A 27,232-nucleotide genomic window follows, 5' to 3' on the forward strand; every position below is an offset into this window, starting at 1 on the left:
TACTCTGCTCTTCTATAGTACAAGTAAGAGTTCCATTGCATTGTAATTGTTTTATCTATCAGAGATCAATAAAACTTAACAGAATTGAGAGACTCTTTGTGCCACAACTGGAGGTCTCTTCAACTTCCAAATGCAAGTCTCTTTGCATGTCACATGTCTCTTCATGTAATGAGACACCTAGCACACATTTAATGCTCCATTGTGCTCACTTAATAGATGAAAATATCATCATAAATATCTTCTCTAGTTGTTGACACAATAGAGAGGTATTGTCCCAATTTCAACATACAACAAAATCAGAGATTAAGATCTTTATTGCAACTACAATCTTTAATACTCCCTCTTAGCAAGAGAGAGATCTTTAGTATGGTAGGCACACATAGCTGCAACCCAAGATGTTAATAATAAATTCTCATCACATAGATCCACGTTAAAACATTGTAGCATTATTCATCATAGCTACTTCTAGAGGGTGAACCATATAAACATAAGATTAAAGTCATGGCTGGCACACATAGCTACGTCCACTGTGACTTCCACCATAAAGCTGAAAATGACTATATCAGTTATAATGATCATATTTCTAAACAATTAAGAGCTAAAGATCTATATTGCAGCTGCAATCTTCAACAATCCCTCTTAGCAAGAGAGAGATCTTTAGTATAGCAGTCACACATACTCTCTCAACTTGATGTTGTCATGGAATCTCTCAATATGAAAAGTCTGCAAGGCTTGCAACCAGCTTACATGACAGACTCTCTCAATGTGATGCTGTCATGGAATCTTCCAACATGACATTCAATTCCAATCACGAAATCTCTTAACGTGATGATGCCATGGACTCTCTTTACATGATGTTCACTATGATTTCTTTCATAAGTGAAAGAGTTTGCATAGCTGTCCATACAACTTTATTAATTTAATAAGATTTCATAATCAACAAGACAATCACCACAATAAGATAGATGATGTATCATGACTGAGATTTTATTCCAAGACCTTTAGCACTGGCATTTCCAGTAGCTTGTCCCAAAGAGCCTTTGGAATTTCCTGTTTCATTTGCTGTTTGTGATGTTGCAACCAACTTCTAAATCACAACAAGTCGTTGCTTGAGATTCTCGTTCACAGACTGCATGCAGTACCCCTAATCAATCAATAAAAGGCATGTGATCAGAGATAAGTATTTTTTTCCCTAGTTAAGAACGAGAAGAGTCTTGCATAGCACTCTAAGGCCTTCACTATTTTAGTCCTCTCCACCATCGTGTTCTATTGCCCATAACATTATGTTCTAGTCTGAAGTATGCCAAATCTAATAAAACTTTCATTGATCTTTACTTTGTGACTCTTGTCACACCAACCATGAATAGAAAGGAGTAACCATATACAAGTAGAGACCACCCCCGAGGAAATCCATAGCTTACAATATGCATAAAGAACAGATGGGAGGACACAAAGTAGTCAAGGGAGAATTGATTTCAAAATACTTTTAATACAAAAAATGCTAAAGAAGTATCAATAGGCACATAACTGCCAACAATAATCGACACGTAAGATGCCAAGACATCATGCTGATATGGAAAGAACATGAATAGGCCAAAATCTTGGAAGGAAACGAATGATGACAAAAGAAAAGGAACAGTGTCACACATAGCAAAGAAACTAATGGAAAAACTTGACATACATGATAGGGATCACCTGCAGAGCAAAAGAAAAACCAAATGCTAGAAACTTAAAAAAATGTGACTGAGGAAGAAAGAAAGGAGACAAGGGAGATAAAGATAGAGCAGAGAAGAAGGGATACCTTGTTGCAGAAGCTGCACCCTAGAAACCAGAGACGACATCGAGTTGGGAAGTTGAGAAAACTGTGCAAGCAATCTGGAAAAACACACCAGAAAGAGGATACAAAAGTCTCTGTGGTTGAACAATATTAAACAAGGGCACGTACTGATAGTGAGAAGATTTAGGTGACAAGTGGATTGACACACACAAGCAACATAAAAAATGCAATAAGGGATTATAAAGTCTTTTGGAACTGGACATCAACCTGACGAAAACTAGCAGAGCCAAAACATTGAATGCAAAATTGCGTATGTATGTACATATATTGTTTGGTATTGACAAACATGACAACTGAATATGAAGAACTTGAGATAAACATACAGATAATCTTCCTCAGTAATTTTGAAAGATGGTGATGGACTTAATATCATGTGCCTGGAACAAAAACATAAACCACTAGAACCAGAGTGAATTGTATTACCCACAATGCTCATATGGATACAATACCGGAGAAGAAGAAAATGTATATTGGTGGTAGTTATAAAAAGAAATACACAAGCCTTTAAAACAAACGACTCACAAAAGAGGAGAATGACAAACTAGAAGACAAAACAAGAATATGTGACACAAGGAATACACCAAGGCTCCCAATAGAGCATGATGACTTGACAAGTAATTTAATATCCAAGTAGAAATAAAGATGCAACATGAACAGAAACTGAGACGTCACCATAGAGAGGAATTACAAATGTAAATAGAAGAAGGTGCAAGTTCTATAATGACCAAAAATATCTATTGGTGCTATAGATTTAACACAGGAAAAAAACTTGAAAGATACTCAATGCAATCTACAGCAGATAAACTAAAGAATAAACGAAACTCCCTTTTTTGCTCGTATCAACCTGGATCTGATACCATGTCAAGGTTTTGTCCATAAATAATGAAAATAACGATAATGAAAATATAATAGTAACAAAAGACACAAAATTATCGTGGAAAACCCTTCCATTTGAAGGGAAAAACCCAAGCACGCAACAAAAGTATTACTTTATTGATAACAGAAAATGTTTTAAGTACAATGCTTTTGCTTGGTGTGATGCTTATACACAAAGTAATCATACAGATATATAGAGTTTGGGAGACTCTTCACATGACAGCTGAAGGTCTTTTAAAATTCCCAAAACAAGTCTCTTCATATTTCCAAATGCATGCCTTTATGCATGACGTATGACTCATGTCACTATATTTAATATTATTTCAAATATTATTACAAATGTCTTCTTCAGCTAATGATGACTGTGACAGTTATATCAATCATATTTTCAAATAATCAGAGAAAAATATCTTTTCACAGCTGCAATCTTCATTATCATTGTTTCTTGATTCGTCTTACAATCAAGAGATATTAATAATAAAGAAATGAAATATAGAGATCAATGCTAAAAGCATATGCTATTCCCAGTGAAATATAAAAAATTCATGATCAATATTCAGGATTATCCATGCTAAAAGCATATCCTATTCCCAGTGATATATAAAAAATTCATGATCAACATTCAGGATTGTAATCATAGAATACTTTTCTCTTTATAGTCTAATCTTCCTTGAGAAGGATCTCAATATGCACACAAGGTAATGACCATCCAGCCAACTCTGAAAACATGAACAGGCAGGCAACTAACTTCCACTACGAACCACACCATGCACACGCCCGATCAATGGAGTCTCTGTAAATTAAACTCAAGGTATTTGATACTCGAATCTGGAGACCTACATATCACAACCACGCTTTGTAAAGAAGCATAAGTTATGCCGGTGTGTGTGAGACCACAACTGAGACAAAGCTCTTTCTCGTATAGAGGATGGCATGAAATACCCACAAACCAAAAAGACCTATGCTTTATGCAAACTGAGTATCCATCTTCAAAGATCATGATACTCATAAATGAAAATGTGCTTATTACATAAGTTCCAGATCTGCTTGAAATGCATAGTACGTGATATCATTCTCACAATAATATCATGATATAAGACTATAGAAAATGACTATCTTTGAACCAATAACACTTAGCTAAATCTTGAACTACAATGCAGAAGAATAATGTAATGCCCCCACTCTAGCCCAGGGGTAGTAAAAGTGAGACCGTGTGTTCAGTGACAGGCAACTCTTTAGTGTTTCCTATTTTTTAGGGACCAGTGAATTTTTTGACATAGTCCTGGATTTACTGGGTGGACTCATTGAGACCGCAGCTTCTGACGGCTTCAATTTCCGAGTTGTTTTGAGGGAGTTATGAATTTTTGTCAAGTTCTTGCAGACAACTATAGTCTTTTTAATAAATTAAAAATTAAATGACTTATTAAGTCAATTAGGTTGGACGCCAGCCCTATATGGGCTGTTTTTGCTTTTGGAAATAGCATTGTTTTCGCACTCTTAAATGCCTTATTAAGTCATTTCAATTTTTATAACTTGAAAATAAAGTTCTCCCAAGTTGTGCGCCTAAGTGGAAAAGGGAAATTAGGGTGAAAAAGGTTTTTCCAACCCTAATTAGGTTGGACGCCAGCCCTATATGGACCATTTTTACTTTTAGAAAGAGCATTGTTTTTACATACTCAATATTTTGCCCTCGTTCTTTCATCTTTGGTATGGTGGCTAGGGTTTGGAGTCTTCCTGGGAATGCATACTTTGCAGGATTATAGTGACTTTGATTTTGTGAAAGATCAAACAAATTGTTGCAGCTGGTTGGCTTCATTTCGGAGGTCAAATTGGAATTGTTTTATTGGAGATCTGGGTTTCTACTGGTTGGATTTTTGCTGTGGTTTCTCTTTCAATTATGGCTGCTGTTTTTTTTTTAACTATGGTTGGAGGCCTCTTTCCCAACACACAACTATTCATTTCCTTGATGTCAACTACCACTGTCTGGGTGTCCTGCTGTTTGAATAAGAGCAGATCTTAAGATTTGTGTTTGCTGGAATTAATTCAGATTTGTAATTTCCATGATTTATTGGTTAAATAAAATTAGGCTCTGGACACAGGTATGTTGGAAACAAGCTTTAATTGTTTTTTTTTTTCAGCTTTCAATTTTTGTATTTGAATCTTAGATTGTCATTGTTTGGAAAACTCTAACTGAATTCCAAAACAAAAACCTAATTCTGCAACTTCTGTTTAATTCTAAAAGATCAAAGAAAAAAATAAAATAAAAATAAAAAGAAAGTACAGCAGCAGGGTTGAACTGGTTCTTCACAGTGGTATCAGTGCCATAATCCTGCCAGCCTGTAGGGTTTGAAATATTGGTGACAAAAATGAGGAAGTTTTAGAGGTCAGAGAGGTACTAAGGGGGCTTATTACAGGGCAGGAACAGGAAGCTGATGTGCTTCAGCACTACAGGAACTATAAGGATAAAGAAGATTTGGTCCAGAACTGGAAGAGGGCAGCATTCATGGCACACCATGCAAGGCGATAACACCAACACACATTTGTTAGGTCCAAACGCCCAAATTTTATTAGGGATGTACCACACATTGAGGAGGAAGAAGTTTGCATGTCAACATCATGACATTGCATGAAGAGGGGGATGCTCTACCTCAACCAGTTAAGGATCACCTTAACTTTGATAGGTTCACTAGCCAAAGGAGAGAGTACAGTAGAAACCAAAATAATAGGGGACCCAGGAATGGGAACTATGATTTGACAGGCTACTAGTAAACTCATGCCGGTCAACTTTGATGGCAGCGGTAAGATCACAGCTTGGTCTTGGGTGAGTAAGCTAGGCACTTTCTTGACACTACGGCCAATGGTAGAAGAGGACGTCTTAAAATTTGCAGCCTTATATTTAGATGGTGTAATTCATGATTGGTGGAACAATGGCATGATTACTTTGCGTCATGATCAGATTCATACTTATCAGGAGTTTACAGATAGGTTGGTGGAAAGATTTCTTAAGTGAGGCCCAAAATTGTCTTTCAGAGATTTGTCACAGCTCAAACAAGTGGACAGTTTGGATACTTGCATAAGTGAATTCTAGAAGTTATCAGTGATGGTTACAAGAATTTCAGAAAGGCGGCTGTTATACTTTTCGTGGAAGGGCTGTATGAACCTATGAGAGATTGGATCAAGGCTTTTGATCCCCCCACTCTGCAAGAGACCATGAAGAAGGCATGAAACATTGAGCTCACAACTCTACGGAACAAGTCTACTCCAAGTGCATCATCCTCATCATTTATCAACAACCAATAGGAACCGAGGAAATCTGATAATGACGATCAGAAGAAGAAATTTCCAGCCTCTCTGGATAGGTAGACTTTAAATGACTTGCACAGGAGAAGGCTATGTTTCTACTGCAAAGGTCCCTATGACCTTAACCATGAATGTCCTCTCAGACCCAAACGAGCTAACAAGTACATGTAGTGGTTTTATGAAGAAGAGGACCTTGCTGTTGTAATAGACTAGCAAGCTGGTCACCATGATTCTGAAGCTACACATATAGAAAATAGGGTGCAAGTTGAAGGAGTTTTGCACCTACAAAAAGCCCACCTATCTAGCATGCAGTGGGAGGGGTCTTTCAGAATGCGGGGACTTTTGGCTGGTCAAAGAGTCATTTCCTTACTGGACACAGGTGCAACACACACCTTGTAGAGAGAAGGGGTATATAGACACAGGGATTTGAGGGGTTTCGGGGAAAGGTTGCAGATGGGTACACTCTCCAATGTGAGAGAATGGTTCCGGATTAAGGTTGATTTCTATGTTTTGAATATGAGTGATATTGATGTGCTCCTTGGCATGAGATGGCTCCATGCGATTGGAGAGTTCATACTGAACTTATGTGAGATGAAGATGAAGTTTGAGATTGATCGGTCTAAGCATATCCTTAATGCCATCAGATAAAGTAATCCGAAGACCCTTTCACTTAGGAGGATGGAGAGATTGATTAGGCATGACACTGTGGAGTGGGCAAAAAGTTTAGAGTGATGCCTTATAAAAATGAAACTCACAAAACAACATACCATCAAGATAATTAGGACTTTATAATTAACCATTCTATGGTGTTCAATGATAGACCACCTGAAAGGGGATGTGAACGCATCATCAAGTTGGAGGAGGGCACTAAGCTCATTATAATTATATCATATCAGCATCCTAAGTGGTTGTAGGATGAGATCGAGAAGACAATTAAGGCCCTGTCGACTAAGGATGCTACATGGGAGAGTGACAATATTTACAACATCGAACTTTGAGTTTTCTTGAGGGCAAGCAAATTCGGAAGGGGTGGATTGTGATGTCCTACTCTAAGCCATGTGGAGTACAAGTCAGACCTTGTGTTTAGTTTTAGACAACTTTTTAGGTTTTCTTATTTTATAGGGACCAAGTGAATATTTTTGACTTAGTACTATAGATTCACTGGATGGACTCGCTAAGACCCCAACTTCTGACGGATTCAATTTCCTAGTTGTTTTAAGGGAGTTGTGATTTTTTATAAAGTTCTTGTAAGCAACTATAATCTTTTCATTAAATTAAAAATTAAATGACTTATTAAGTCATTTTAATTTTTACAACTTGAAAATAATGTTCTCCTAAGCTGGGTGTCTAAGTGGAAAAGGGAAATTAGGACGAAAAAGTTCCTAGTGATTGAGGATGCTTTATGGGAGAGTGACTGTATTTTACAACATCTAGCTTTGAGTTTGCTTGAGGGCAAGCAAATTTGGGAGGGGTGGACTGTGATGTTCTGCTCTAGGCCAAGGGAAGTAAAAGTGAGACCTCGTGTTCAGTGGTAGACAACTTTTTTGGTGGTTTTCTATTTTTTAGGTACTAAGTGAATTTTTTTTGACTTAGTTCGGGATTTATTGGGTGGACTCACCGAGATCCCAACTTTTGACGGATTCAATTTCTGAGTTGTTTTGAGGGAGTTATGAATTTTTATAAAGTTCTTGCAAGCAACTAAAGTCTTCTGAATAAAATTAAAATTAAGTCATTTTGTTTTTTATAACTTGAAATTAAAGTTCTCCTAAGTTGGGGGCCTAATTGGAAAAGGGAAATTAGGGTGACAAAGGTTTTTCCAACCAAAATTGTTTTTGTTCACTTAATATTTTGCCCTCATTCTTTCATCCTTGCTATGGTGGCTAGGCATAGTTACACCATCTTGGGGGACAAGAAGATAGGGGGACAAGTTTTTAGGATGGGGACAAAGGGGCCCCAATTTGGGGACGGCGGCGAGGGACAGAGGGTATATAGTATATACTATACATATGATACTTAAAATGCTAATTATGAAAAGATGTATAACAATATAAGACATAAATATGAAGTATAAGTTCATCAAGACCACTATTGCTAGTATAGTTTTACATTTCATTGAACATTGAACAGTGAACAATGAAAGAGATCTAAGTTCTAAGTTCTAACTTCTATCAAATAACTTAAATAATCAAAGATGGAAGATTCAAATGGCATCAAAGTAATGAGTATCTTTATCTCATCAATCATTCAATGGCATCATAAACTTAATTACATCAAATAGCAACAACCATGATATGATCACAATGTCCAATATTTCAATGTTTCAAACTTCAAATGACAAATATGATAATATCCAAGTCTAAGTACAAACTACAAGATCAAAAGACAAAATGTCAAGTACTAAGGGCTGCCAAAATGCAGTAGAAGCCCCCTAATTGCCCATGTCAACCTGAGGCTCGAGCTCAACAAACTCATCCTCCAAACTCTCGGCCTCTTCAAGTATAAGAGCTGTGAGAGGAATACTACCTGAAGAGCACACTATTTTACTGAGGGGGGGGGGGGGGGGGTGAATCAATATAATAAGAAATTTACCAATTTAAAACTTTTATCCAAACAATTAACTTCAAATGCTGAATTAAACAATTATGCACATGAACACAATGAAAGAAGATTTACTTGGAAACCCAATGTGGGAGAAAACCATGGCAAATATTTGCCTTATATATAAACTGGTCTTTTACAATGATTTGTAGGCTCCAACGTCCTAGAGGCTGCAACCTCTATGTTTATGAGCACCGACTTATTGGAGGCTCCAATTCCCACACTTCGCAGGCACCCACCTATTGGAAACACCAACCCCAGTGCTGTCTTCATGAGCACCGACCCACTGCACATAGACTGCTTTTCCACCTTGACACTTTTGCTTTCTCAACTGATGATGGATACTTTAATTTCACAATTTCTCTTCTTCTTTGAACTGATACTTGGATTTGCATAAATTCTTTAATATCAATCTGCACACACCTTTTCCATTTTTCTGTACGCTTGTAGCACAACTCTGATTGTTACTGCTTTACAAATTGCTATGTAATATTGATGATTCGGACCTTATAATGAATAATCACATATGGTCTTAGTTACCGATTCGGGATACGAATCCGATTCGGGCACGTGAATCGGATCCGTGGATTCGTGATTTTTTTTTTCCCGATTAGGATTTGTGGAGGATTCGTGAATATATATATATATATATATATATATATATATATATATATATATATATATATTACTGATCTTGCCCAAGCCCCAACTAGTAACAGATATATATATATATATTTATTTCTCTCATTTATTAGTATATATAATGCATAAAAAGGTCATTTTAGCACTAGAAAGCAAAAAAATATATTTAAAAAAGTCATATTAAATAAGTTAGACTCACTTAAACTTGTCGATCCTTGAGGATTCACGCTGGATCCTTGAGGATTCGTGCTTGGATTCATGCAGATCTGGGCAGGATCCTTGTTTTACACAGTGGATTCGTTAGGATTCGTGGGCCATGAATCCGGACGAATCCACTGTGTAAAACAAGGATCCTGCCTAGATTTGCACGAATCCAGGCACAAATTTGGATCCGGATCGGACCCGAATCCGGATTCGGCCTCTAGGGCACGAATCCGGTAACTAAGCATATGGTACCTTGACGTTGATACCATTTTGAATCTAATATACCCCTTTTGTTTATTTACCGAAACAATGTTCTCAAACTGCTGCCATTGACCACATAGGAAACCATACACATCAAGTCTTCATCATAGTCGCATAAGATATTTACAGTTACAAGTTTTCATAGTCGCATAAGATATTTACAATCATAATAGTTCTTTATAACAATACTCTTCATCCATTACCATTACATCTATACAGCTACTTCTTCATGCTCAGATCTCTTCATGCACTTGCCCATACATCTCTATTACAAATGCAATACCGTTCCATATTACTAACCATTATCTCTGCGGTAACAATGGTGTAAATATCTTTTTCCTTCCAATGTTGCTATGAGTGTTCGCATCATACCTTTTCAATATACTTGTTGCAGTTATATATTCCAATGGCCTATATATATATATATAAGGATTTGAATATCTTCTACACATCTGCAATTTCATTTCTCCTCCGTTGTTTGCAAGGTAGGATATATTGCTGGTATCAATATTTCTTTATTGCCCTGTTTGTCTCCATTAAATTGAATGCTATTACAAATAATGGCTCTGTCCATGTCTTCAAACATGAACTATGCATATACAATGATGTGGATACTATTTATGTTGTGTCTGCATTCTTATTGCTTACTTTAAAAACATACTGTCATCATTTGTTGTATTTACAGAGACCTTCTTAAGTCTGAATGTTGTCTTTATATCTGCTAAAGTCTTTGACAAGGAAGTCACTGTTTATATAATCGTTACAAAGTATTGATATATATACTATAAAAGTAATATCTATTATGAATTGATAAACAATCATCCATCCTATTTAATCATTCCAACTATCTTGACTTTAATTCTTTATTGATTTAGCAATGTTTAAATCATTAATTAAAACATATCCTCTTTCTTGTCAACAATCTCAATGTTTACACTCATATTCTCTCTTATCAACCTTATACGCATATCTCTTCTAGACATATCTTTCACATATCGTCCCTTTGACATTGATGATACTTTTAGTTCATACTTCTCAATCCTTTGACATCAATGACAATATTCCATCACTACCAACCCCGCATCAGAAGTATCTACATCCTCATCAACCAATGAGGGCTCCTTTGGCTCTACATATCATTGTGCTGCAAGGCTCTCCTTGTGCACACGTGTCTTGCGATGTTTGATAAGCAAGGCACAATGTACAACCACTAGCTTCTCTGCTTTCTCAGAGGTAAGTCTATTCCTCTTAAGAGAGTGGATGAAGCTACAAGTAGACCAGTTCTTCTCAGAAGCTGAAGAACTGGATATACTTAAGATAGCAATCAAATGACTAGTATGAGAATCAGGAAATTGAAATTCATGACTAAAAGACTAAAGTAAAAGTGAAAATGAAATTTGAAAGTGAAAAGTAAAGGTTCTAAAATTGAAGAACATGAAAACTAAGATGGGAGACGAATGGCTAGTGTGGTAGTTGTTGTTTTGGTTCCATGACAATTCTACCACAAAATAGGATCCTCTTGTGCCATTGTTTTTATGTCAGCCTTTGCTCTAGCTGTATAACCCCAAAGATTAGCAAATTTGGTCCACTTAGTTTAAACCTTCTCTGCTATCTCAATGTCATACATCCTATCAATGCACTTGAAGAATCCTTCCTTCACTTGAAATTCAAATTTTAAAATCAGTAAATTAACAAATTAAATATTCATAAGTGCAAGTGTACTAACTTCTAACTTTCAAGTGCAAGTCTACTAAATCCAAAATTGATAATAGATTACTTCATCATCATTCAATAGTGTAACTCTCCCAGGCCTAGGCACGTACCACTTTGGATTCGATGCATAAGCAACCATATTTAAGGGAATGTTGAGGCTGTCCCATCTATGTTGAATAATAGACCACATGTGCTCAGTGTAAAATGCTAGACTTAGGTACCTCTCTCGAACAATTGCCCTCATCTAGCCAAGCATTGCATCAATGCACTCGTACAACTCTCCAAGAGTAGTTGCATCCGCATTCCCATATTTGATGACCTGGAAAATTGGAGTGATGAAAGAGACAATGTATTTTCCATCATTCCAAAATACATTGTTCTTCACTATCTCTTTCACCCTCAACCCCTGCTCTGTCCTAGACCTATCCCACATATTCCACTCATTCTTCATAACCATGAGTTGTAATGGTTCTTGCAACTCAATCATTCTCTCCAAAAGAATGAAGTAGGATGCATATCAGGTCTCAACTGGTTTTAGGAATTCCTTCCTTGCGAGGCTCTTGAAGAAGGCATGTGATATGTGGTGATTGCAGATAAACATTTGCACATCTCTAGCATCGCTCACTACTCCCTTAATCCAAGAATCTTCCCCATGTCCTTTAATGCATTGTTCGTGGCACACACACAACATGGAGTCCAACAAATGTGTTTGTCAGGTGTCTCAACAAGTCTCCTTGTAGCTCTGTACATAGGTGTTGCATTTGTCACTACTTGGACCACATTTTGTGGCCCAACCTCCTCAATAGCATCCCGAAGTATATGCAATTGAAAATCGACATCCTTTCGATGCCTTGAACAATCAATAGCCTTGAGAAAAAATGGCCCCTCTATGCATGTGATGATGATATTGATGAGTGGATGGTTCCTAATGTCCATCCACCCATCCATGATGATGCTGTAACCAAACTCCTCCCACACAGGCCTCAAGTTCCCCTTATCTAAAGCAATCTTGGGATACACTTCATCCAAGATTGTAGTCTGCAATTTGTGCTCATCAGGTGGCACAAATGATGGTCCTCCTCCCCTTGCCACTAGCTGCATCATCTCCTTATAGTAAGGAGACCGTGTCACATGAAGAGGTTTCCATTGGAAAAAAGAAATCTACTAATGGCCTCCTCTATCTCATCTCTCAGATGAGCATTAAATAAATCAGCAATGGGGTTACTTTGAGATGACACCTTTCTTTTCCCCTTGCTGCACTGTGCTCCAAGCATAGCACTAGATGCAGAGGGGGACTTGTGGCCGCCCTTGCAAATGATGTAGCTATAGGTCTCTGTTGTGGTCTACCCCTAGGACTAGGAGTAGAAAAATGTGGATGCCCCTACTCATAAGCCTGCTGAAGATTTTGAACCTATTGCTTACAAGTCAAGGTGGTAAGGATCTGGAACACACCAAAGATTGGTGAGCTCAATGCTGTAATGCAAATTTGTCTTTTTCATCGAGAATTCTAGTGATGCTCCCAAACCATTCTGTCTTACAAATGTTACATGTCCACTTCCTTGTACCACCACCTGCAGCTGTCCGTGTAGTTATCCTTGTTGCAAATTGTTTGAGAGGAGATTTAGAGTCATAAGTACCTCTAGCCCACTTTGCTAAAAGAGGAGCAATCTGTAGCTGGTGGACCGGGTGGCCAATTATCTGTTGATTCTGAATATGTTTCTATATTCTCTTCATTATGCTCAGCCGTAGGGTTATAATCATCTTGGCTACTATGAGAATGGGCCTCTAAATCCATCTCATCATCATTGTGATTTGACTTACTTGAGTCATGACCTTGGGAGCTCATTTTCACACTGCATTTTACAAAATGAAAAAAATATAAAATAAATACATGCTTTCAGCCTATGCCCTTCTTCAAAATCACTATTTTTTAAAGTAAAATTTAAGCGAAAAAAATTTGGAAATGAAACAAGAAACATCTACTAAAATCTAGAAATAAAATTCAACTAAAACTAAAAGCTACAAACTAGAAACAAAAAACAATGATCTGGACTTGAAAAACGAGAAAATAAAATTAAAAAACCATGAAAAACCCTACCTTTTGCTTCACAAATCTCTTTAATAAGCTGAACAATCTTGCTTCTCCTCTTCTTCTTGCTCCTTAATTCTTTTTGCCTTCCACACACTCTTCACTCAAATAATCACCCTTCTATGAGCTCTTTATTCTTCTTCTTGCTGCTATTGCAAAAATTAGAAATCCATGAAATGAATAGAAACGAGAAAACAAAGAGATTTAATGAGATTTCAACTTCTAGATGGGCCCCACATACTCTAGGGGTAGCAAACATCAATTTTTTTCATAACAAAACCTTTTAAATTATTTTTTTGCACTTTTTCATGTAAAAAACAGGGGACAACCGGCCGTCCCTAGCTGGGTTGAGGGACGCATCCCTGTCATCCCAAGTCTGCAATGGGGATGCAGGGATGTCCCCCTCCTGGTGGCAATTTGGTGGCACTGCTGGAGATGCAGGAATGCCATCGCCTTGTCTTGGGTGTGTCCCTGTCTAGGTTGTGGCCCCCCAAAATAATGGGGATGCGTCCCTGTGGTTACTATGGTTTGGAGTCTTCCTGGGAATGCATGCACTGGAGGATTATAATGACTTTTATTTTGTGAAAGATCAAACGAATTGTTGCAGCTGGCTGGCTTCATTTCAGAGGCCAAATTGGAACTGTTTTATTGGAGATGTGTGTTTCTGAAGGGTGGATTTTTGCTGTGCTTTCTCTTTCAATTATTGCTGTTGTTATTTTTTTCACTGTGGTTGGAGGTCTCTTTCCCACAACACAACTGCTCATTTCCTTGACTTCATCTACCATTGTTTGGGCATCCTGCTGTTTGAATAAGAGCAGATTTGAACATTGTGTTTGCTGGACTTAATTCAGATTTTATAATTTCCAGCACTTTGATTTATTGCTTCAATAAAATTAGGGTCTCGACACGGGTATGTTGGAAATAAGCCTTAATTGTTTTTTTTCAGTATTCAATTATTGTATTTTAATCTAAGCTTGCCATTGTGTGGACAACTCTAACTGAATTCCTAAACAAAAACCTCATTCTGCAACTTCTGAAAGATCCAACAAAAAAAAAATTTAAATAAAAAAAGTACAGCAGCAGGGTTGAACTGGTTGGGTTCTTCACAAATAATAATCAGTCTTTTGTCACCTGAACACATAATCTCCAATAGACAATTCACCGACCAAGGCTATAAAAGAATGGTTACAATTATGAATTGAAACTTAGTAGTCAAAATGTTGTGAACTGACAGAGGATTCGAGAGGGGATGACTGACACAATCATCACAGTACATGAATAATATGCCATAATAAAAAGAATGGTGGCCAATGATAATGCCATGAACAAGACAATACTCGAATGCTGAAGGTGAATAGCCACAGGTGGAGTCTTCTTCATAACTGATGATATGAACAAGAATGTCCACCGACGATTGCATAGAACATCGATGATGCAAGGAAAATGGAACCATTAAGTAAAACTGAACCGAAAATACAATAAACAACGAGCAATTGTTTCTTCAATCAGTACTAACTACCATTGCAAATCCCTCCAGAAATACTGTCATGACAGATAAAACACTTGGCAGTTGCAGATTACTCCATATTCATTAGGTCCTCTCATATGGAGTAAATATGCCGTTCTGTTTTACACCATCCCTGATTGACATAATAATATGTACATTGGGCACATTTAGTACAAATATTTAATCAAATATTCCAATACCTTCAAATAAACTGCTGTCAATCAATATTCTTCTCAAGAAGATAACTAGAACAAGTACTCCCCGATGAAGTGAACACTTGAATCTAACCTGAGTATAGATGAATAACTCAATCCAATTTCCATCTTGTATCTTGCATAACTAGAGATCAAAATAATTTTATAACATCCCGACTTCTTTCAGAATATTGATAAGACATAGAGGATGCCGTTGACTGATGAGAACACACTCAACCTTGAGTGATTCCTAGCCACATGATAATCACAAATATGAATGATTTCTCACATAGCTACCAGGACATTAACAATCATGTACTGTCTTAAGCATTCTTCTTTGTTGATGTTATCAAACTTGGCTCTGATACCATGTTGATGTTTTGCTTGAAAATAATGATAAACAACAATAACTAAATGTAGAACAAAATAATTACAAAAGACAGGACGACTTTATCTTGGGAGAACCCTCCAAATATAGAGGAAAACCCAGCCACACCAGAAAAATTTCTATTTAATTAATAATAAAAGTTCAAGTTCAATGCTCTCAACTTGATACAATATCATAATGATGCAGGAGCATCCAGAGGTATAAGGGCAATCCTGTGTCACCCAAAAAAAATGTACTTAGACTTAGTTTCTGTTTCATGTGTTTTCATTTTTGGACACCCATTTGGGTCAAATAAAGGTTCCAACTCTCACAGTTCAACTATCAGTGTGCTAGAAAATCCCAAAAAAATAGGAGCATGCAATTTGGCCATCATTTTGGTGACCTAGAAGGTGTGAATTGGCCAGATGAATGTAATTGTGATTTAGAGCATTCCAGAAAAAGAATCAAGTCAAAAGGCCCCACGGTTTGAAAGTTATTGCAGTTTTTCGGGTTTTGGAGACCTCCTAAGAATGCTTCAAAGTCAGGTTAGGGGCATTAAATGACCTCGAAAAGGGTCGGAAAATGGGGGACGAGCGAAGCTGGTCCATAGGGCTATAGAGCGCTTCGAGAGCTTTCCGGAAATGTAAACGGTTCGTCAATCAGAGCTACGGTTCAAAAGTTATGCCTCCCGGAAGTTTGGTTATCGTTTCTGGATTCTTCTAGATTTGCACCGACTTCTACCGTAGCTTTTGGAACCTTCTATTTGGTCGGTGGGTGCCTACTAGCACTTTCTAGAATGTACTCCTAGTCCTTAACCCTCTGGGGTCTATTTAAGGAGATTTTTGGCATTGTAAAAGGCAGTTCGGAGTGGAGTTTGAGAGGAGGGACTGAAAGGAGAAATTATCTCCAGAGTTATGCTATTGTAAGCCCTTAGGGCATGTTTTGAAGTTTATTTTCCTGTACTGTTTGTACTAGCTTATTTTCTCAGTTAATATAATTTTCCCTTTTCTATTGTGTCTATTTGGTTCTTGGGTTGTGTCCCCATCACATAATCACACACTAATCATATATATACATTGAATTAGGAGACTCTTCTTACCACAACTGAAGGTCTCAATCTCCGAATGCAAGTTTTTTCACATGACTCTTTGCATGTCGCATTCTTCTTTATATAATGAGACACCTCGCACACATTTAATGCCACATTGTGCTCACTTAACATAATGGGAGTACCATCAAAAATATTTTCTCTAGCTGTTGACACAATACTGAGGTATTCTCCCAATTTCAACATGCAGAAAAATCAGAGATAAAGATCTCTTCGCAGCTACAATCTTAAGCATTAGCTAGGGTGAATTCCTTATCAATATCCAAGTTGCATAGAGACAACCATCATGGCTACTCCCATGGAAATGCAAATGATCACAACCACCATGGCTACTCCTAGAGGGTGGGTCCATTATGGCTACTTCCATGAATGGAAACGCAAGTGATCATCTATAAAATGTGATGACAAAAAGTGCTACATCATGGGATTTCTTACATGACATCCACCATGCCTGCTCACAGAGGGTGGATCTACTATACTTACTTGGAAAGGGTGGATCTACCATACCTACTTGCAAAAGGTGGAACAAGGGCTTTCAACTTAGTCTTCTAAAGAAGAATGCATCTCCACCATGCCTTGTGCCTATTTGTAAAGGGCTTTCACTTCAAACTTCTCTTGCAAAGAAGAATGCATTAATAAGGAATTTCGACATGAACTTTTCTCATAGAGAAGAAAGCATTAACAAGGGTTTCACCTTGAAATTCTCTTGTAGAGAACTCATTAACAAGGGATTGCACCTCAAACTTCTCTCTGAGAGAAGAACTTATTAATAAGGGATTGCTCCTCAGATTTCTCCTTCACAAAGAACTCATTAACAAGGGATTGCACCTCAAACTTCTTTCTCACAGAGAAGAATTCATTAAAGCACATAAAGGATCACCTAAATTCTGAGACTCCCTCTCAGCTGTGACTGCCGCCTAATAAGAGAAACATTCTCATAGCTTTGATTATCACAATACTAGGTTATTGGCTCCAATGCTTGCCCAACTATGAGCTTTGCAGTCACATTGCTACACAAGATTGCTGATCCTCTGCAAAAAACTTGTCATTCTACATCTGCCATTCAAGCTCCTTCGGTATCTCATTTCTGCAGCTGAATAGTCTCACTTTGATTGTCATTTCTTCCTTTCTGAAGAAACTATTTGCAATGACAATCTGAATAGGTTCTTTCTCTCAAATTCCTATCACTATGTAGTTAGCAAGAATTTCTCAGTTTTCAATAATCCATTGAACCATGTATTTGACACCCATTAGTCATCACAAATCTTCTAGAATTCAGTTTTCCTATTCTGGTTCGGATTGTTTCCTTAGACCCAGTCTGATACCATGGTAATTTTAAGTTAGTGATCTTTAACCATAGACAAAGCATCAAATCTGTTGCCTTCCCAAACAGAGATGATACGTTCTTATCATCACTCCTTAGCACACTGCATATTCTGTACAATACAGAATTCATTACTATTGATGCAATAATGGCCTTGCATATCCATGTCCTAATTTACCTCCAGTCAGCCTTGTAATTTTGGCACCAAGAAAAGGATCAGATCGGTTAATTAGAAGTTACATTCATGTAGGTCTTGCCCAATTACATAACTGCAAGTTACATGAATCACCCAATTATGTCCAGACCCAAATAAGGATTGATATGACAAGGTTCATTTGCAACATAGCTAAGGTCGACAAGCCAATTAGCCATTAGGTGTACTAGGTCAGCCCAAGAAGGGATCTGACCTAGCTACATATCAAAATATTCTCTCTTTTTAGTAGGAATATTTTATGACCAGGAGAAAACATATTTATTTCTCAAACTAAAATATTGCAAATAGAAAAACTATTGTTTTCAAAAAGACATTTGAGAGACTGGGTTTCATATAAAAAACCTTGCGACATCATCCTTGTTAGTGAACAGTTTTTTCTTGACAAAAGTGAGCTAAACTTAATAGAGAAAATACCAGATTAACACCAACTGTTTGAGTTCCCACGGAAATAATATGGCTTTCCAATATTAAATGTGCAGCAACCAAATTGAAAGATATTCGTTAATTTCTCTTTATGAGGTTATACCTTACCATGAATATTTTACCAGAAAATACTTAAAAGATTATAACAATCAATTCTTCAATATGAAGAGAATGTGCAGTTGGAAAAACCATTCAGATTTAATAACAACAATCATCCACATGATTATATATTAAAAATGAAAACTAACTATGACTTTCACTTGCTTCCCTCAGTTTCTTCTCATTTCAATACAAGATTTCATCTATAAGTAATGAATAACTTTCACATGTGATTCATCTTCACAAGTAAATAAATCACAGTTGAATAGACAACAATACCTATCCGAGAAAGCTCAAATCATAAAACTAGCAGAATTTTATATTCCTTATCACTAGGATCTTACTTAGAATTCAAAGCATAGATACTAATCAAAAATAGTTCTGTCTCGTATCTACTGAGAGTCTACCCTTTGTAGTAGTCAGTTATTACATATATATATCCTTTTTAAGGGCTAGATAAGCCATGATCTAAAATTACCCCACCAAAATCTAGTAGTTTTTAGTTACTTAACTATGCTAACTGCTTAAAGCATGATAAAGGAAAGAAACTAAAATATGACAATCTTTGCCATCTAGACGACTCTAGGGGTCATAGGGTCCTAAGATTTCTCCACAGCAGCAGCAGAAAGTTTCCCTAATTTCCATCTCTCATATGCAATAGTGAAGGCAGAGATAGTTGATTGATGTGGTAGACCCAGATATGCGATTCTCTGCTTCCAGACCTCTTTTTCCTTATGAAGCTCACCAATCTTTGCTTCATGCATCTCCAGATGTTTCTGATTAATCATCAGCATGACTTCCACGTGGGCTATGTTGGAGAAGTCCTACTTTGGTAGCATCTTCTTTTCTTTCACCTCCAGGAACTTCTTTTGCATGTCTTTGACAATCTCTTCAGTGGGAGCAACTGGATCTTTATCCTCTTTAGCCCATTGTTTATGGAACCATTTCAAATCACCTTGGATGATATCGTCAATGTCATCAAGTCCATTGAGCAGATCTTTGATAGCTGAAATTTCTTGTGTGATAGCTTCATTCCTCCATTCAATGCAGTCTTTGATCACATAGAGGGTTTGTCATCCAAACCTACCATCGACTGTTCTGCAGTGAAATTTTGTAAACCATATTCTTGTACTTTGTTCATCCATGAAACTTCTCTGACCCAGTTAGCCTTCTCTTTTTCATGAACATCGATAATTGATTCCATCTTTCTAATCATATTGGCAGTTTCCTTTCAGGCTTTTTTTAGGAGGTTTATTTGCTTCACGGTCTCATCTTGGACAAATTGAATCCGTTCTTCAAATATTTTGGTAACTGCTTTGCTCCTTTGCGGATTGTCTAAGAACTCCTGGTTGACTGGTGATTTAACATCAACGATGGCAGACATTTCACTAAGTGGCTTGGCTCTGGATGCAAAATAACATTAATGTATTGGGCCATACTCTTCATTGTTTCCTTCATGTCTTGTTTATCTTTGGCATCCTTGCAAACTCTGTTTGCAATTTTCTTGTTGGAGACCTCAAATATCTTCATATCAACCACCCTATTATCTTTTCCAAGGTCCACCTTCGACACTTGGTAGTCCTGAGGAGCTATCTCATCTTCAGCTTTGTCCTGAGGTGGTTTGGCGATCTCGGCCAACAAATGCCCTGCGTCTTTATCTAACTCGAGTCGGGATTCAATTTTTGCCTTCTTGGCTCTAAAAGATTTACCTAGGCATTTGCTCACTAGGTCATCGATGGGTAGGGATAATGGTACTATGTTTCATTTCTTTACAACTGAGGTTTCTAGCCACTTCGGTGCTATGAGACTCTTCTCAGGCATAGTGAAGGTATTGGCTAGGGTGAGGGTATCCATGGGCACACTCCCATCTCCAGCTGATATTTGATCACTTTCTTCCATTCTTGAAATACTGTTAACAAGAACCTGTTCTGTTTCAGGGGAATCCAATTCTATTAGGGCTTTTCCTCCTTTAGGGCTGTTTGTCCTTTTTCCTTTTGGTACTTGAACGAGTAGTTCTTCTGATGGCTTCCACCTTCGGTTGAACTTGAACTTTGTATATGTCCACTTCAGCTTCAACTTCCTGTTTACCTGCAATAGAGTCATTTACACCATAGTAAGAGGAAACGATTAGCTTTTGAGGGGATTTCTTTTCTCTAGTGTTTGAACGCTCCTTTGGTAATTTGACAATGGTTCCCTGGCCTTTCTTCTTTTTAAACCATTCCTCAATTCTTGTAAGCACATCTGCCATTCGGGAATGCAGATCATCCTCTTCCCTTTTGCTCTAGTCTACTTCAGAAATGGGAAAACATTCAATTTGTTCAATATACCAAGGGTCTATTACCTCCTCCTTTTCCTCATCTTTCACTCCTCCAATGTCCATGTTACCTTGGAAGGTTTTTACTTGATCTAAAGTCATCCTTGAACATAACCATTTTCTAACCTCCAATTCATTAGAGCAGTTGGCCCGATAATCCTCTAAATGAGGAATACGTCTGAAAGAGGATGCAACTTATGTTACCTTGGAAGGTTTTTACTTGATCTAAAGTCATCCTTGAACATAACCATTTTCTAACCTCCAATTCATTAGAGCAGTTGGCCCAGTAATCCTCTAAATGAGGAATATCTCTGAAAGAGGATGCAACTTTGAGTTTTTCTTTAGCAAATCCTGAATAGTCAAAACCATTCCTAGCAATATAAGGTTTGAGATAGAGGTCAGACATCTCTATTTTTACCATCATAGCATGCTTGAGATTTGTGCATCTGTAATGACCCAATTCTATAGGAAAAAGAATCGCAGACGTTTTCTTAGTACTTTCAGACACATTTTCTACAATGATCAGTTGCCTGCAAAGCTCCAGTAGAACAATATTGTCTAAACAATAGTGAGATAACTTGAAGGGCTTGCCATCAAAAGCGCCAACTCTGAGATAGGTAAACTTGGGAAACTGAATGTAATAGCAACCATAGGTTTGTATTGCTTGCATGGATTCCTCAGAAAGCTTGCAATTTTCTTTTTCTCAGAGTTCAAACACCAGCCTTCCTAAGAACACATCATTGATCCTCTTGAAATCTTGAGAGGGTTTTCTAGTCTACAAATGTTTATAGTATTGATATATTGTCATATCCTTTGTCCATGGTTCACGAAGAAGCCCTTCCCACTCTTTGGAAACAACTAGAATGTAAATAAGGAAAGATGACATGAAAAAGGGAGTAAAGTTAGTCAAACCCAAAAGCCCTTTATGCAATCCCTCTGCTATCAAGTCCACCCAATCAATAAATTTTTCGTCTCCTACAATCTTCTAGATGAAGAGTTACATACAGTTTTCCCAGTGGAAAGCATGCTCATTTCCTTTCACTTTATTTAAGAGGAATACTATATCAGCAATTTCTTCAATAAAATGCTCAATAGTCAGCAGCTTAGGCAACCTTGATCCCCCAGATGCTGGTTTTAAGAGCCAACTTTGCACCACCACAATCGCAATCCTTCTTATTCTTTCTATACAGCTACTATGCTTCTTCAAAAGTCCAAGGCTCGTAAGGCTCTTTGTGGGGAATTTTCAGAGACGACAAAACCATTATCTTGTCAATTCTTGCCAAGACTTCTCCTAAAGCTTTCTTTATGCACCTACTCTGAGGGTCATAATGGTTCACACATTCTATTACCAATTCAGGACATTCTATAGCGGGCAGAAAGGCCACTGCTTCTAACAATCCACTATTGACTAGCTTATGAGCTATGGTTCAGCTTTGGGTGTTTCTGGTTCTTTCCACGAGCTCAGTTAGGTTTACATTTACCGGGAATATGTCTTGAATTTCTGGCAGGGAGCTCAACAAACAGGCTTTTTCAGGTTTTGGGAGCTTAGGTCGAAACAGGGTCATGTTTACTTGGAAAAGGAGAAAGACCTACTAGAACAACCGCTAGAAATTCTTAAAAAGAAACCAGGAATGGAGACGGACAAAGAAAGCTGCTTTGTACTCACTGATTATGCAATGCTAAATTACATTTGTACTCAGTTTTTTGTATTTTATAATTTAATTTACAAATCTGTAAAACATCATTATTTGTAGCCATTTTTGGCAAAGCTTTGGTCTGCCAATCCTGAAACATCTTGTTTACGAAGGTGTATATATCAGCAGCATCTAAATATCTATCTCCATTAGATGGTCATGCTTTTACTTGTCATTTTCACCAGAATTTCTCAAGCCCGTTGTTGTAATGCCCACAGTTAATTGATGTGATTTAATTAGGTAATTTATGTGGTCCTAAATTTTTAAAATTGGAGCTTCTTTGATTAATTAAATTTTAATTGAAGGGTACCAAAATTAATAAAATATTAAAATAAATGTTAGCCATTGACCTATTGTAATTTTCTAGACACTTTTAAACCCTTTAAAAAGTCATGGCTGGGTATTGTGTATATGATCATCCAGTCATCTTTTGTCATTATATTTTCTGTTCCAGTTGGAATTGGTAAGCAGACTTCTTGTCTTGTTTATAGTTTCAGAGTTGGAAGACCCTCTCTAGTCTGTAATCACAGTTTCAGTGTTTAGCAACCACCCTAGCATGCTTATCTACTCAATTGGATCGATGCTCCAATCCCATGGCACTGTTGAAGCTGAGTTTTTCTTTGACTTAGACAGAAGACTTTAGGAAGTGGTGAGGATATAGTTTGCAAAAAGATAATATCCAAATCACAAGCAATTACAATCAACTCTGCCATAAACTGTTGTTTGGGAGGGAAATATCTTATTCTCCGTAGATTGCATGAGATGTACAAACACAAAACAGTTTTAAGGAAATTACCATGGGAACCAAGGAAAGAGAAAGTTAATGTTTTTCTGTGCAAGGTGACTAACTCATCAATATTAATTGGATTGCTGAAAGGTAGACCTGCCTTCCTGATTTCTCCCAGTGCAAATGGTAATCTCATATCTCTGAAATCTGCCAGTAATTTATAAGCTGATCTAATAATTTCCAAGTTGGATTGATGGCTACATAAATCTAATACAGATTGGAGGAATTGTTGAAAGTCATCAGATCGAGATACATTTGATCCCATTCCTTCACAGTAGCAGCATTCTGACGTCGTGCAACAGCAACCATCTGTCTGCACGTCATATCTATGTATTGATCTGCTGTTGTGAGAAGATTCGTTGGTGTCTATATTGCTGACATGCTCGTTGATCTCTAATTAATTACGGCATTCTTGTGTGCCTGGTACTTTTGATATATTACACTTGTCATAAAAGTTCTTGTATCAGTGTTCTAGGACTCAGACTCGTTGCAGACTCAGCAGATTAAAAAAGGACTGTCTTGGGAGTTGCATGGATGGTAAAAAAGAAAACTTTAGTTCTACCAAATAAAACAACAGAAATTCTAATGCATTTAGAGAAAGTTAAGAACCTAATTTGACTACCAATTTGTCATAATTAAAGCATTACACATGTCATATGATCTTCAGACATCAATATTTGAATTTTCAGAGTTTATAGTTTCAGACTTCCCCAAATTCATAGCAGCATCATAAGTTCATAAATGTTTACATATAATGATATGTCAAATGGGAAACCAATCAAATACAATATACATCTTATTCTTTCCTCTCCTACTGTAACTCAATTTTTAGGCTTCTAGAAGGTGCTATGATATTAAAATGTTGATGAATTGTTTCTTAAAAAAGTGCCTTTGTTCTCCACTGCATCTGATTCTGCTGTATCTTCAGTAAAGAGGACATTATCATCATTTTGTTCATTGACAGTCTATTCAACATATGGATCAATATCATCCAACTCAATGGACTTGTGAAACACCCACGACCTTCCTAGATGGAAGGCGAAGGTCGAACTGAACAAAAGACAAGATCTTTGAGGCACTGCTAAGTCAACCTATCTTTTCTTTGTGTGAATGTTCTCATATAATCTCCAATAGCATTCAGATAAAGAAGCACTACATGGCTGAGACAAAATACAAACAGCTGTCTTTAGAGATTAGGCTTGTCAGCACCATAATTCTTTCATGTTAAATAAAATTAACTAGAAATATAAGAATTAAGTAAAAAATAATAATCCAGTTTCCAATTTATCTAGAACTAAATTGTTAGGATATATATAAAAGAAAAAAAACGTAGTTTTTAAGCTGGCAGACCCGAGAGACCTCACCCAGGACTGGGGGGTCGGCCCTAAGACTCGGCGAGTCCCAGATAAAGACTTGTGCGAGTACTCGGTGGACTCAACTCCCTGAGTGTTAGGGCTCGGGTCTATAATTTTAGTTGCTATTATCATGCTATTGCTTAACTTGCTTATTTAAATATCTTACAGAGTCATAATTTTCGTTCAGACTTGAGCCGTCTTATGGGTTGCTTGTTCACATTTTATATTTTTTAATACATAAATATGCAACCATGAACAAAGAATTTGTTCTTCAACATTTCTTTTTGTTTTCATGGATTTTGGCTCTCTTATATTCATTTCATGCTTGAAAAAGAGTTTGCTCTTCAACATTTCCTTATTGTTTTCCTACATATTAACAATGTGTTCGTTCCACATCCAAAAATGTAACTGTTAAATTTCAAGGCTTTTCTTATAAATGATTAGAACTCATACTTGATTGTTACAGCCACTGCCCTGCTAATAGGGCCACAACTCCCATAGGCTCTAAACTTCTCAGCTTTGAGTGTCTCTATGGGAGGGCAAAGCCTATGCATGACATGAACTCATCTGTAGTGTGTTTAATTCTTGGGACATACTTGGCACATTCCATTCTTTCCAGTGTCACATATTGGAGTCTTTCCCACTCATCCTCCTAGCTAACGAACAGGAGGAAATAGTTACAAACAAAGCATAGTGGTCAGGAAAATATTTTCAGCTAAAATTTTGGATGCTAAATGAGGGCATTATATCTAATTAGGGAGCTTACTATATAGACGTGAGGAGAAACTCTTTATAAGTCAGAACAGATGACCGTGAAAATTAACACAAACTCTGTTAATATATATTTTTTATTGTTGAAATTAATCCAGCAGGGGTATAGATCCCGAGCACACTAACCCTGTGAAGGAGCGCCCAAACCGACAGTAATATATAGTTATTAACACCATTTATTTGGGTCAAGTTGGGATTTGAATCATGGCTGCACTATTAATGATGCAACCCCTTTGCCGTTACACCACAATATGCTCCCTATGTTAATAACTTTTATTTTAGTATCGAATTTGACAATTGTCTTACATGCCAAAATGTTAATCTACAATAACGAACATAATATTTCAAAATAAACAAGATATAGAAATTTTGTATTTAAAAAAATAGATGTATTTAAATAATTTATGCCAGTCTAATCATAACAATGCAATTAGCCAGAGTTTGATCATACTGCACTGGGCTGTAATAAATGTGATTTGAGCAGTAAAATGGTTTTTAAAGGCAGACAGGTTAATGTTCCTTTACAAACAAATTTGTTGTTATTTGTTATGAAAATGTATGTTGCACAATAAGTCTATGTTGCACCAGTTGGCATTCCGGAGCAAGATTTGCACGGGATCTTGCTTCTTCATCTTGATCGGAATTATAAAGATTGCCTCTCTAGCAATCTTATGACGTGCATCTTAACTAGTTCCTTTCAATTTTAATGGATCATTAATAAAGTTGTGAAATTAATTTGAGAAATGTAAAGAGTCATTTAAAATATTTTTGCCTATTTACAGTAAATGACATTTTATATTCCACCTGTTGTATCAGGACATGGAAGGGCAAACTCCTCTTCATTATGCCTTTGTTTGTGAGCGGGAGGATATTGCCAAGTACCTTATCGACCATGGTGCAGATGTTTCCATCAAGGACAATGATGGTGATGCTCCATGCGATATTTGTCCTACAAAATGGACATGGATGTCTGGCAATGCTTGATTGGTGTATTTTTCTCCGATGAACTATGGAATACGAGACAGATGGTGCATTTATTATAAATGAATGTGATGATTGATTTGTGATGTTTGTCACACCTCTGAACTATTATAAATGCAATAGCATTTGTGGGGTTTGATTTTCTGTAAATATGTACCAGAAAGAAGACTGCATCAATGTTTGATGGTAAATATGGTTGATCCTTATGTTCATCCTTGATTATTCATCTTTGGAAGCATCATATACATTATTTTATTGTATTTTGATGGAGTGATATGTTAGCGTTGTAAATCATTCTGACATCCGTACATGCTTTACTAAAGTATATACCACATTAATATAAATGCACTTGGGCTTTCTTTTTGTACCTTCCTCTCTTGTTATATCCTCCAGAATAAGTTGCGAGTAAGACTTAAAAAACTCGGGTTCTTTTGCTTTTTAATATAACAGAATGGAGCGAATCCTCGCAAAGTGCCTGCTTATAGGAGTAGTTCCTATACAACAATATTCCCAATTAAGATCGCCGGAAGCAATTTAAAGAATAAGTTCTTATTATCGTAAGTAAATTGCTATT

At 37.0% G+C, this 27,232-nt stretch overlaps 1 protein-coding gene across 1 annotated transcript in view; it reads left to right on the forward strand.

Annotated features, from left to right (window-relative positions):
- Window positions 1-27,025, forward strand: part of LOC149544745 (acyl-CoA-binding domain-containing protein 1-like) — an 80,762-nt gene extending 53,737 nt beyond the window's left edge. The window contains exon 6 of the mRNA XM_089795326.1: window positions 26,494-27,025. Coding sequence (XP_089651452.1) covers window positions 26,494-26,661 — 168 coding nt within the window. The 3' untranslated portion in view covers window positions 26,662-27,025. The remainder of the gene's footprint in view (window positions 1-26,493) is intronic.
- Window positions 27,026-27,232: the final 207 nt, after the last annotated feature.

Source organism: Cupressus sempervirens, chromosome 8 (genome assembly GCF_028749045.1).
Source record: "Cupressus sempervirens isolate cs-2001-9-10 chromosome 8, ASM2874904v1, whole genome shotgun sequence".
Classification (NCBI taxonomy): Eukaryota; Viridiplantae; Streptophyta; class Pinopsida; order Cupressales; family Cupressaceae; genus Cupressus; species Cupressus sempervirens.